Source organism: Typopeltis vanoorti, chromosome 6 (assembly GCF_054136105.1).
Source record: "Typopeltis vanoorti isolate ZY-2024b chromosome 6, IOZ_Tvanoo_1.0, whole genome shotgun sequence".
NCBI classification, from domain to species: domain Eukaryota; kingdom Metazoa; phylum Arthropoda; class Arachnida; order Uropygi; family Thelyphonidae; genus Typopeltis; species Typopeltis vanoorti.
This window is the reverse complement of record NC_143554.1, coordinates 38,281,040-38,294,844: the sequence shown is the minus strand read 5'-3', so window position 1 is coordinate 38,294,844 and position 13,805 is coordinate 38,281,040. Positions and strand designations below refer to the sequence as shown.

The 13,805-nt window shown below is 34.5% G+C and overlaps 1 protein-coding gene across 1 annotated transcript in view; it reads right to left on the bottom strand.

The window, feature by feature from the left end:
- The window catches only part of LOC150105389 (uncharacterized), a 243,796-nt gene that overhangs the window by 107,246 nt on the left and 122,745 nt on the right, over positions 1-13,805 (bottom strand). Inside the window, exon 10 of the mRNA XM_090393946.1 lies at positions 3,950-4,013. Within this exon, the coding sequence (XP_090250072.1) occupies positions 3,950-4,013 (64 nt within the window). The remainder of the gene's footprint in view (positions 1-3,949; positions 4,014-13,805) is intronic.

Genomic DNA, 13,805 nt, shown 5'->3' with positions numbered 1-13,805 from the left:
GGCCTGCGCTTTATGCTGGTCACCTTTCTCCTTAAATTCTCTCCATAGTTGTTTCTTTTTTTTGCAGCTCAAGCTTAATGGTGTTATTCATCCATTTAACCCTTACTTGATTTATTATTCGGACTCTAGGTATACAGTCAGCCATTGCTTCATGCAAACACTTCTTAACTGCCTCCCATGCACTATCAACTTCTAGTCCTTGCAGTTGTACATGCCATGGCACTGAACCAATCAAACTCATATGGAACCACTTATTTGCACTTATAGAGTCAATTAAGAAAAAATCATGATCTTTACCAAGAATAATGACATATCTGGCATCTGAAATAGTTTTCTGGTTTGTTTTCCTTCAGAATTACATTGATGAGGTCCTCAAATGCAGTTGTCAAAAATTAAAACTTTCTCTAATCAGCTTTAGAAATTGTCCAAATTAATTAATGCACCAATACAAATACCTGATTTCTGACATATGAAACTCAATTTACAGTGTAAATACTCATTTATCATTACTTGACTAAGGAAGTCTTAAAATCCATACATTTTTATTCTTCTTTGGTAAACTAATAGTAGAAAAGAGTCTAATTTCACAAAGTAACCGATAAAATTATTTTAATGCTTGTTTTAGTTGAGGACCTAATCATCATAATTCATAACAAAAAAAAATTCCAGATAATGTTTTTCAACTTTAATATGTAGTATTTTTTTAATAACTTCATAGGAAGTTATTTAGCCTTATATAGAAATGGAGTGACTGCAATCTACCATCTGGTTTAGCTTATTCTACCATGAATAAAATAAACATCTATGGTTATCCTTCAACTGTACACTATTTTATCCATTCTAAGTTTTTAATTCCTTAAGGGAGTGCTTCTTCTACGCCACCATGGAATCATTAATGGAAGCTGCAATTTCTAAACCATTACTATAATTTAAATGTATATATACTTTAAATACTTTGTCCTAGCAGATTAATAATTTCCTAAAGTGAGTAGGGGGGGGAGTTATAGACTATAGATTAAGAAATGTCATCTTTACAGAAATTGACTTTTTCTACTTAATTTCTTTTCTTCTAGAGAAAAAGAAACTATCTCACATCATACAGGCAAATTAACTACAAGAGCATATACAATTTACAGACAAAAAATACTGTTGGTAGTGGTAGATGCATGGTGTGTTGATGGTAGTAGTTGGAAGATTAAGCAGGGGAGATGGTGATTGTGTATAGTTGAGTAGAGTTTCCTCCTCTCAATGAGTCCTTGGAGATGTCACATAATTATAATAATATGACCATATGATTTTTAAAAACATTATGACATTTCTAATGTAAATACAATGTAACTCTAGTAAACAACAAACCAATTTTCCACAAATGGAAGCAAAATAGTGTTGCAACTCAAAAATCTCACAGTTCCATACAATACTGAAATTTATAAAATGGTTATTTGTAATAATAACAATATACTGAATCCAATATACTTCTTTTAATAACTGTAGGATATTTACAAATAGAACAAGGCCTATTCTCTCTTCCTCTGCCTAATTTTTATACATGTAGAAGAGAGGAGAGCAAGGGATCATCCTGGAAATTGAGTAAGAGTGTGGTAAGCAAAGAAGTCAGACCTGCATTACCACATAGGAGAGTGGTGAACAAGTGGAATGGGTTAAGAGGGAGTAAGTGCATCATCAATTGATGGAGATGACAGGATGATAATTATGTATGCCATACAGACAAATTTGCCATGAGAACACACACAGTTTACAGATAAAAAAGGCTACCGGTGGGCAGCAGATGGTGTACATTGCTGGTGTATACAGATGGAAGTTTAAGTAGTGACTATGGGTTTTCATGGAATGTCTTCTCAAGATTGAGTCCAGAGACTTCTTGGAGGTATAACATAATAATATTTCATGCATGAATGTGAGATTTATGCTTGCTATGAAATACTGATGCTTGTTTTCCCTTCCACTCCTATATACATAAATTACATTTAAATTATAAAAATAAGAAAGATAAACAATCATCAAGAAAATTAATTTTTAACAGAATTCTTCATTTTAATGAGTCCACTGTGGATGTAGCACTGCTTCTGTAAGTTCAATGATATCTATCTAGCAAGAATGTTATATAAACATTTAAGACTGTTATGAGCTGCAATAGTTTTCATTTTAAAATGTAAATCTCTACAGTGATTCTAACTTCTATCACTGATTGAGGGCAATATAAAATCTCAGCCATCAGTTGGACAGAAATATTCTAAAATAATTAATAGTCATATACTTTATATGGTATATGGCTATTAATATATAATATATATATAATAATAAGCCATATACAACAAGTGAACCATAGGAGCCATACATCAGGACCATCAAATCAGCATACACCAATGCCACAGCAGCAATTCATTTCAATGGAAATGTCTTATCTCTTTCTGTGGAAATACAGAGAGGTACAAGACAGGGTGACACAATATCTCCAAAATTATTCACAACGTGCCTAGAAGAAATATTCAAACTTCTTGACTGGGAAGGGAAAGGTCTGAAGATAAATGGAAAATATTTAAGCCATTTATGCTTTGCAGATGACATAGTTATCTTTACTTGAACTACATATGAATTACAGACTCATATCCATGAACTCCAAATTGCTCGCAAAACAGCTGGCCTAAAGATAAACCTAAAGAAGACCGAAGTTATGTTCAATAACTATGCCCAACCAGAAATAACAAAAATCAATAATGAGGAAATTAAAGAAGTAGATCATTACATATACTTAGGACAACAGATATCAATGGAACAAAATATCATGGATGAAATTAAAAGGGACATGATGTTTGGGTAGAAAGCAATTGGAAAATTACATTCAATATTCAAAAGCCAACTATTATTATGCCTGAAGAGAAAAGTTTTTAACAAATGTATTCTTCCTATACTGACATATGGCTGTGAAACATGGACATTAAAAGCAAAGGAAATTCAAAAATTAAGCACAACACAATTTAGTATGGAAAGAAGTATGCTTGGTATCACAAGATTGGATCACAAAAAGAATACATGGATAAGAAATCAAACCAAGGTCTCCAACACCATAGGAAGAGAAACATCTGAAGTGGCAATGGGCTGGGCATATTGCTCAAAGACAAGATCAATGATGGATAAACTTTCAAAATGATGGACAAAAGTAGCACTGGATTGGATTCTGTGAGAGGAAAAACGACCACAACGCCGACCTAAATCACGGTGGATTGATGATATCATCAGATTTGCAGGAGAGACATGGAAAAGGAGAGCCATGGACAGACATTTTGGGAATAATCTTGGAAAGGCCTTCATCCAGCTGTGGATCGACAATGGCTGATAATGATGATGATACCTTTATGATCATGAAGTTTAGTAGGCATCCTTTTTCAAATTAAATGAGATACGAGTTACACAGCATGCAATTTCCTAATATCTAACCTTTTCAAACTCTGACTTAATATCTGAAGATTGACCATTTCAGTGTATTTTTATTTGCATTTATACAGTCCTTACCAAAATTTAAATATCTCATCTGATTATTGGACCTAATTTCAAACTATGGAGAGGGGAGGAAGGGTCAGATGTCATGTAACTCACTGTGTGTTTAACCCAAATGCATGTATGTTTACTCTAATGTATGTTTAACCATACATAAGAGTAAATTTAATGAATTATGATTATAACAATCTTTTGCATATCTAATGCTAACATCATAATCGAGCCAAACTGGACTGAGAAGGACAAATTCTCTCCAAATACTTTAATGGATGTCAGTGAGCATTGATATTTTCAAGAAAATTATGCGACTCCATTTTCATTCATAAGGCGAGAATTTTTAATTTCCTGAACTGCAATTTATGCTGGCTCCGATTATGATTTTTATAATCTCAGTAATGTTTATATATATATACATAGGAAATATATTTACATTTGATCCTTGGCAGCAGTGATAATCTTTTCTTGAATTTCAGAGCTTTTCTTGACTTGCTCTACTATATTCAAAAGAAAATCATTAATATTGAAATATCCGTTGGCTTTAAAATGAATTTATTGCTTTAAAAATCAGACTAAGGATAAGAGAATGCCAAAACAAGCATCTTAAAAAATAATATAAAATAATCAGTGTTACCTGCCAATATGAGGTGAAAATATCAAAACTTTATTTGGTATACTAACTTTTCATTTGACTTATGAAATTCAAATAAAAATAAATGGTATCATCATTATTGATAATCAAACAGCATGATATCATGTAAAATATATCCAATCACATGTTAGATAAGCATCACAAAATTGAGCACATGAAATATAACAAGCCCGGAAGTGATCCAAGGCGGCAGTTTGTCATCCAAAGATGCAGTTGGAAGCCACTGTATATCTCTACACGTTTTGTGAAGCATAAAATTAATACATAAAGCTACATACATAATTACCAAACCAACACCACACATAAAAAATCACGAATAATAATTTTTGGTATTTGTATTTCTTTCACTAAGTATAGTACTCTCCCCCCCCCCTCACAATCTTATTAAATATATTATTCTGTTGTCGTATCTGCCCTGCCAAGTCAGTAAAAAAACTTAAACTCTGCACGTAAATCTCCCGTCATATCTCTTGCATTATAAGGATAGAGATCAAAACTACACTTTTAAGAGGGGGAACAGGTTTGAATATTCCAGAATTGAATTCACGAGAGAGAAATACTTCGTAGTTTTTTTTTTTTAAGGACAAAGCTCACTTGAGAAACTTCTGACACAATTTCTACACCCTTTAACATTTTAATATTAAAAAATTAAAATATAGAACGTACCTGTAACAGCATTATTCGTATCGTATCAGGCTAACCTTCTTTAAAAATTATATCATGTGAGTAGCCGTTTGCAAATTGCCGAAAATGTTACTCTTCCATAGTACTTACTTCGCTTTCTTCCTCCTTCCCCCAACTCCATATGAGATATTACTTCGTTTTTCAGATGAAGCGGATCAAACAGTCGAGGAATAAATTGTCGAAATCAGTTTGAACGATGTAACTTAGCATTTTTCAGATTATTATTCAGATGAACATAAAATCAGTAACATAATTGTTTTTGAGTTTATATTCCAAATTTGGTCGAAATCGGTTGAATGAATGAATATGCTCGACCTGGAGAGATGTCTGCTGAGGAGAAAACAATGATGCTCTTTCAGTTTATTATTATTAGTAGTAATTAGACTTAACTTTTCAAATGTAGTATTTTGTGTCCTGTTAAATACCTCCGTCGAATTTGGTGACGAACAGAATGATGTCATACCAGGTCAAAATTTTGGTCTTAACGATTTTTGTAATCATTAAAAGTCGGCAGCGATTCTTAAGGGTTGCTGCTGTCTAGTGTGAAGTTTGGATATTATCCGAAAAATATGACAACCAAAATTATCTACCTCGTCTTCGGCTCCTATATAACTCTTGATGCCTTGTGCAAATGTGTGAACCTGTGGAAACAGAGTTTGCTTCCACAGAACTAGCCCATCCCCAAAATAAGATCGTTATAGATTCGATTTCAGCAGCCTGACTACAATTATTTCCTCCTAGGGCTTTCTTTGGCCAATTCACGAGTTGTTCGATTTCTAGCAGATGAACGAAGGATTCCCCATCCCTCCCCGTCAACCACACACATATCCAGAAAACTCGTGGTTTTAATCCCACGGTTCAATAAATTGATGTAGAACTCACAGTATTTCAGACAATATACACTGCCTGGAAAGAAGTCAACGAACACCTCCATGGGCAGGGTGCATCGTACCATGTAACGAGTCGTGTGTTTGTAGCTGGTATAAATTGGAGGAATATGATGCTCCCAAGTCGGTGCAACTGTATCGGGTGAAATGGCTGCGAGAAGGAGTTTGAAAGAGGCTTTGCGATAGGATGCATTGTTGCAGGCTTATCTGTTCTGCAAATTGGGACCATTCCAGGTCAACGGTCGGTGATACTATATGGAGATGGAAGCGCAGGGAGTCAGCTGCAAGTGCTACCCACTGTGAACGACCCACTGCACTCACCGAACGTGACCGTAGGGTGCTACGAATAATATGCAAAAACTGCCATTCGTCAGCCTAAACGTTGAAGGAGTTTGGGGCATCGATTGGTGAATCCGCACAAAAACATTCAGAACCGGGGCTCACAACATGGGTTTCCATGGTGGAACCGCAATATGCAAACCCCCCACATTGCTCAAACCAACATGCAGCGTCGTCTTTAGCGGTGCAAAGAGCGTGAACAGTGGGCTTGGTGAACGTCTCTTACCAGAATGCATAATATTTATATTTGGAAATGTGGCCTTATAAACGTTTACGTTTCCACATTACATGTAATACCTTTCATTCAAAATTAAGTATACTAGAAATACTGTACTTGAATTTCGTGCGATAGAAGGAAAAAAAAAAGTTTTTATCTTTAATATTACTCATAAAATTATCATTGTAATTACAAATAAAACGCTTAGAATTTTACGTAATAATAATAATCGTGAAATTACTATTACGTGACCCCTTCAAGGACTCATCTCGGGAGAGACTTAATCCTCCATTTGCCGCTTAGTAATATTTTTGTCTGTAATTTACACATGTTATATAGCCAGTTTGCTATGCAGGTTAAAAAACATTATTCTGTATGAGATCGGCTAAAGTCCATAACGAGAACATAACTGAACTTGATTTTTCCAATCATCTGGCACAATGTTCGGTAATTCTTCCAACTGTGCCTTCTTTAATTCGAAACACTATAATACAAAATGGATTAATTTACTAACGTTTAAATTTTGAGTTTTGGAAGCAATGTCCTGTTACAGTTTTTTTTTTTTTCCCCTTCCTCAGAGTTCGGAATATTTAAAAGGAAAGAAACAGAATAGTACTCTGATACAAAGTAAAGGAACCGTATACTGGTGCACTTCCTGTTGTTTCTAACGGGATTTGTTCTATTCTATATGAAAAGTTTATATTTCAGTGACATCTGAACAATTTTATCTCAGTTTCTAAATATTTTGGAAACTCACAATATAAGCTTTTCCATTTCACCAATTACCATCCTCCTCCTCATATGATACTGCTACAGTACAACATAATTGGGATTAATATTATTATTAACTTATATTTTTTTATGTGGCTTCCACCTACGAAATGCTTCTATAAACCTATACATTCGTACCGTGTGGTGGGCTAAAGATTTTTCCCATTTTTTATTAATTTTATATATTTTTCTCCATTTATAATTTTTTACTTTTAGTCCTCTAAGGCAGTGCTTCCCAGACTGGGGGGGGGATCAGTTTTTTTGGAGGGGGGCGTGAAATAATGAAAACAAATTTTAAATGTTTTAAGACCAAGTGTGCCATGTCATGTCAAATGTGTATGCAAGATGCTAAAAATGTAATATTTTCATTTGATTTTTGCAATATTCGCTGTGTATGTTTTATATTGAATATAAATACAATAAATATTACAATAATATATGCCTGTATTACCATTTTTTTTTCGATGAGGCTGTGAAATATTTCAATTTTTCCAAAGCGGCCTTTACATCCATGAGTTTGGGAAGCACTGTTCTAAGGCACTATTAACTGCATCGTTATTCTAGATCTTTGTCTCCCTCTAGGTCTTTTTTCCTGCCATCAAAAACTGTTTTCCCATTTTTGTTCAAGACCTTACTAACTTCAGATTAGCTGTGCTCACACATTCTCAAATGCTACAATGTCATGTTCCTTGCTAATGTCTATATTTTTAACATGATTCTATGTCATCTGTTTACTCCTTAGACTAATGTTCATTAAAACTCTCTCATATCTACTGTCTAGTCTTCGATCGATATTTTTTTTTCTAACCCAACTTTTTAAGTTAAAGCGTTTAAGCGCTATATGTATTATATATGTAAAATGTTTTAGTATTTGGGCTCATTTCTCTCTCATCCCACATATTTTTCACTAAAATATGCCTAAGTAGCTGAAATGTTTTAACTGTTAATGTTGTAGCCCTGTGAAAATGGAGTTTGCTTCCATCCTACTACACTGCCAGAAAAAAAGGACTCTATAAGTTCATTTCTAGTTGGTAACCACAGGAACTTTTCTGTCCTGTCTTTGGCTCGTGCCTGAGTTGGTCAATTTAGTTCAGGCAAGTTGGATTCTCCCTCCTAGCGACTGAGGTTGACCATAGATCCAACACTATTTCATACAATAATATCTTGCATTAGGGACTACCTAGAGCCTTCTCTCTAGATGCCTATGAAATCATTGATAGTCTTGGTGTAGCTGTCGGTGATGGATGAGGGTGGAGACTGGCTAGCTACTTATTTGCAAAACGTTACTTACGGCGAAACGGCCGCGCCTACTCTCTTTGGGGAATAAAAGAAATCAGAGGATTTATTTCATATTTTATAGGTTCTTTAATGATAATTCATTTAATATTTTCCACATGTTTCAGCCTGTTTTAATAGTTTTTGTCTTTGTTTTATGGATTTTCATGTCATTTTTTTTTTTATACACAGAGAATTTATTTAGAGGTATAACATCAGAAATTAGATGAGTTTACTGTCACCAGGTTTGATTGTATTCTCTCCTTCGTAATGTGATTGACGTAGCTGATGAACGTAGCTGATGACAAGCATCAGAGATAGCATGTAACTTGGTCTTATCTTGCACTCGATTTTACTTCACACTATCTTCCTGTTCACCATTCAGTTCTGATTATCAACTTACAAATCAACCACAGATTTTTCATTGCTCTGTACAGTGTTCCGTTCACACACCATATAATTATAGCGTTTCGAATAGCTTTTCCAGATCTACAAACTTAACTACAGATAATCGTTATATTTCCTTGATTTCTGATCTATTTTTTTGTCTTATCAAAATTTGGTCCTGAAAACTCCTCTTTGGCCTCAATCCAGCTTGTTCTTTTCTAGTTTCTCTTCAACAAATTTTCTTGGCCATTCTCAAGTATGCTTACCTAGAACATCCATCAGATTAAGTTTTATGTTCCTTTTACTAGATGTGTACTAAACTGAGAACCGACTCTGATCATTTGGAATTCGATCCTCTGACAAAGCCTTCTTGGTTACGCAGTATAGAATGTATATGTCTCCATATTTCGGGATATCCGGTCGAACATATAGCCTTTTCAGATTACTGTCAGCGTTTCTACCTCCAATACTGAAATATGCTTATGACCAGTTCCTCCTGGGTATTTTTCTACCCCTATTCCTCACTATTTATTTCGTTTAATCATTTCTCATCTAACTCCAGACATCTAGGATATCCTTATCCTCAATTTTTATGATCTGGAATTCGATTTCATATGAATGTCCCAACTTAATATTTAAATTTTTGACAGCTGGAAGTATCAAGTCTTGAACAATAATCTAAGCAGAACACGCGTGGGTAAACTAAAACCCGTGACTGGTACGCTGTTATCTAAGAAATTGGAACCCATAACATTTTTACTGAAAATTACCAAATTTCAGTAACATCTCTCAATCCAGAGAGAGGAGTTATTATTATTATTATTATTATTATTATTCCTGATACCTCCAAGGAGTCCGAAGACTCATCGTGGGAGGACATCTACAACTGTCTCTGCACCTAACCTCTACTACGAATCATCTCTATCAACGCCATCTGCCGCCCACCTCCAACACCACCACAACTAGTAATTTTTGTCTGTAAATTGCGTGTGTTCTGAAGGGCCGATTTGTATGTATGCGGGATGAAAAACCTGAGTTATACTTCCTTAGGAAGAAATGCCGCATTCACAATAGTATTCTTGTCGAGTGATCTCTTTCCTTATCACTGCAATGAACCATGTTTTTGTAGCTCATTTTTGAAGAAAAAAAAAAAAAAAGGATTTTATAAACGTCCTTTGATTCAAATGCGCAAAGACTGATAATTAGGATCGAAATTTTTTTAATCATTCCAACTTTCGTTGGAATCAACATTTTTATGGCAAAACGATTGGACATCATGCAAAGTAACAATCTCGGTCTTACAGATACAACAGAAAAGCCCAATCATGATGAGCAATAAGGTTTCGAAAACGCCAAAGTTACATGGCCGTGGCAGGCCACTGAACCTAATATGAAAGAAGAATGGGTTGGGAGCTTTATTACGGATTCTGAATACCAAATTTGAATAAAATCTGTCTTACCAAAGTGGTTATTATATATCTACGAAGCAAACGAATTAAAATAGGTGGTTAGGCATTTTGAAAAATGCTCCTGAAAAATTTAGAAATCTATCTGTGCAAATATCTATTTCCGTATTGATTGTTGTAATGGTCGAAATGTGTAAACATATTACTATTGTTACGGGACACCTGCATGGAGTCTAAGGACTCATCGTGGAAAGATCCTCTACTACACTATGCACATCTCACTGTTTCCCCTACTTAATCCTCCAACTCACGCCTATCAACACAAAACGCAATCAACCGCCCACCAACAACAGTATTTTCTGTCCATAAATTGCGTATGTTCTCAACTGTATGAGTATATAAAAACATTGTAAATATATTTTTAGAATAGTTTGTGTGTGATATTAGAAGTGTTTATAAATATACAGTCGGAATATAAATCGGTTTAAACACGTAGTCATTGAGGCTAACACGCTCGCTGTTTTTCTTCGGTGACTCTCCTGTGAAGATCGAGTGAATCCGAGCACACATCAGGATTTAGATTAAAACATCATAAACTGGTATTATTTATGAGAAGTCCCTTCTTCTACAGCTTTTTTTTTTTTTTTCATTTTTCGCCTGCCTAGGTGGCTAACAGGATAGTTTACCTGCTATCCATCCAACAAACCGTAAATCCCATCATGAATATTTGTAAATATCATTAGGTGGTAGACGAATTTCATCGCTCCGCTTGTTGCAGTCTTGAAGTGGCTTGAAAAAGTTTTATGTTTGGTCTCTAAAGCAGATTATCAGCCCACGAAAAGTACCAGTACTAATGTACTATATGAATCCCACCCAAGAAAGTTTCGGAACCTTTCTTGGGTGGGATTCATCTGAAGATTTCGTAATTTCAGTTAAAATATCGTATACTCAGTGACATCAAATTTAATTATATAAAGTTAATATATGACTTTACTGCATATCAACGCCTAACTATGAACTTGACAATTATATGATTTCGTACGTATGCCACACATATTAGCAATTCTAATTCGTGTGCTCACAGAGAGCAAACCTGGTGGCTACAGCAATGAGCTCTCGCTTCTGAACCTTTCTAAAAAGCTATGTTTGAAATATTTTCAACCACTTGACCAAACCTGGTGATGATTTTTTCCAACACTATTTTCTCATTTTATGATTAATTTCAAACAGCTGGCATTAATTATGCGATAAACTTGTGATTAAAAAATTAGGGAATATTTTGAAATATTAGGAAATGAATCGAGAGGAGCAATGTCCAAACATTTCAGTTGAACTAAAATGACTGGTTTCAGGAAGGTAGAAGGTTTATATTTTATTTTCCCAGGTCTTCTAAACACACTCAGCTTTTCCTCCGCTAAAACATGCCATCCGGTGAACACATGCAACCGGCATAAAAGCATCATACATCTCCTCCAGGAAATGTACTTTGCATTAAGGGTAAATATTAAGATTAGTGATTAGAGTTTATTCTACTTTTACCATGAGTTGCCTTGGTCTTGCACTACTTGCAGGGTCAGCTAGACTTGCAACACTTGCAGGTGCAAACTTGACTTGTTTGTCTGTTTGCTTACTTGGGAAATGGAGTAAAACCAGGTTTAAAATAGCTTGGTATCTTTAACATATATATATATATATATATATATATATATATCCTCGCCTCACGAACTTCGCTTCTTTAGCATTCGATTCTAAACATTCTGCTTGAATGGCATAAGCATATCCGTCATTATCACTTTAAACAGTTCTCTTTTGTAATCACAGCATTGCTTGCCCGGGGTATTTTTCCGAGATCGTAACTTCTATGAATAGAGGAAGGGAGTGGGAAATTTTGTACTGCGCGAAGTTTTTTTAGTCTTGTGAGAATAAATAAATTTACTATTACTGCGTGATACCTCCGAAGACTGCGTGAGGGCACTCTACTCTCCTCTACTACATAATTCTCCCACTAACACCTACGCCATCTTGTACCAAATCAAGATATTGTAGGGTCGATATCAAGAAATGCGTTATTTGGCGAAAAATGTATCTAGTTTAAAAAAAAAAAAAAAAAACTGTTAGCAGGTGTTTAAATTATATAATTCAAACCTGTTGATCCAGTTCATAGTGAAAGTAAAGCACATTTATTTATTTATTCACCACACTTGAAATCAACGTACTAAACAATATTGAAATATTTATCCATTATGCCAGGATAAAAATTAAATAAAAATATAATTTTACATTTATTTTGTAGATTTGTAATTTTTATAATTTGTAATTTTAACAAATTAATCAAAATTATTAGTGCGAAAAGAACATCTTTAAAAAAAATCTTTTCAAACAGAAAATAAAATATGCAAAAATATTTAATTAGATTAGATTATCTAATGAAGGTACATTGCCTGTCACAACTTTCGTTATATCCAGGGCTCGCATCGTCAAGCAAAAAAAAAAAAAAAAAAGAGGCCCTTATAATACTTATATTGCAACTTTGTAGAGCTTCTGACAGATATGATAATTCCTGTAGGATATCAATCATTAATGCTTGATCTTTTAAAAATTCCAAGTTGAGAAGTCGATTTAAAAAGCCCTTATATTTATCGTTCGATGCAAAATGCTTGCATAAAGCTGGGTAATTTCTCCACAAAGCAAGAGCCGTTCGTAAACTGCATGCTGCCCATCGTGGTCCAAACACACGGCAGATCTTTAAAATTTCGATACCAAGGTCTCTTGCAATCTTGTTTAATTCTCGTTGATTTTTTAGTAATTGATGATAAAAAGCATATAATTTATCCATAAATATTTCAAAATGATTTATTTCTTTAATGTTTTTTATCGAATCGTCTAATGCTAAGTGTAAACGATGAGCGCAATGCCAAATCGCAACGTTGGGATATTTTTGTAGAAGTTTGATTGCAACACCTGATTTGTTTCCTAACATTACACTAGCTCCATCAGAACAAACTGCAATGAAATTATTTTTATATAGTTATCAGAAAACCCATATGAATTTAAAGTAGCAATTGTAGTAGCATGTATACATTCCACGGTGGTATTTTCTAGTTCTACAAGATTATTAAACAAGGGGCTCGCAAATTTGAGAAAAATTTAACAAAGGGCTCGCGCGAGCCCCTTATAACTCACCTCTAGTTATATCCGAGGTGTCTTCTTCTTTAGCTTGCTGAACCTCCAAGGATCTTTGCTAGAAGCACATTTAATTTTAAGAAGTACCTTCAACTCTAGTCCAGGATTCCTATCTCGGCTATGTCTTTTTGGATGTTATCCACCCAACGTGGGCTTGGTCTTTCTCTAGTTCTCTTTCCATCAGACCTCGCCTTAAACGCTTGTTTAGCCATTCTCTTTCTTTCCCTATGTCCAAGCTATCTCGATCCGCAAACTTTGATTTCATCACATAGAAGTAGGGATTTATAGGGTTCATATAGTTCTTGATTACGTCTTCTCTTACTGATTGCGTGATCTCTAATATATCCAGAGATTTTTCTAAGGATTTTATTTTCAAAGTTCTGCAAAAGCTTTTGCATCGTGGTGTTTGTGCTCCTTATAAAACAATAGGTCTAGTGATTGATTTTCTTGTATATTTCCAATTTGACTCTAATTGATAGAATGTTGGA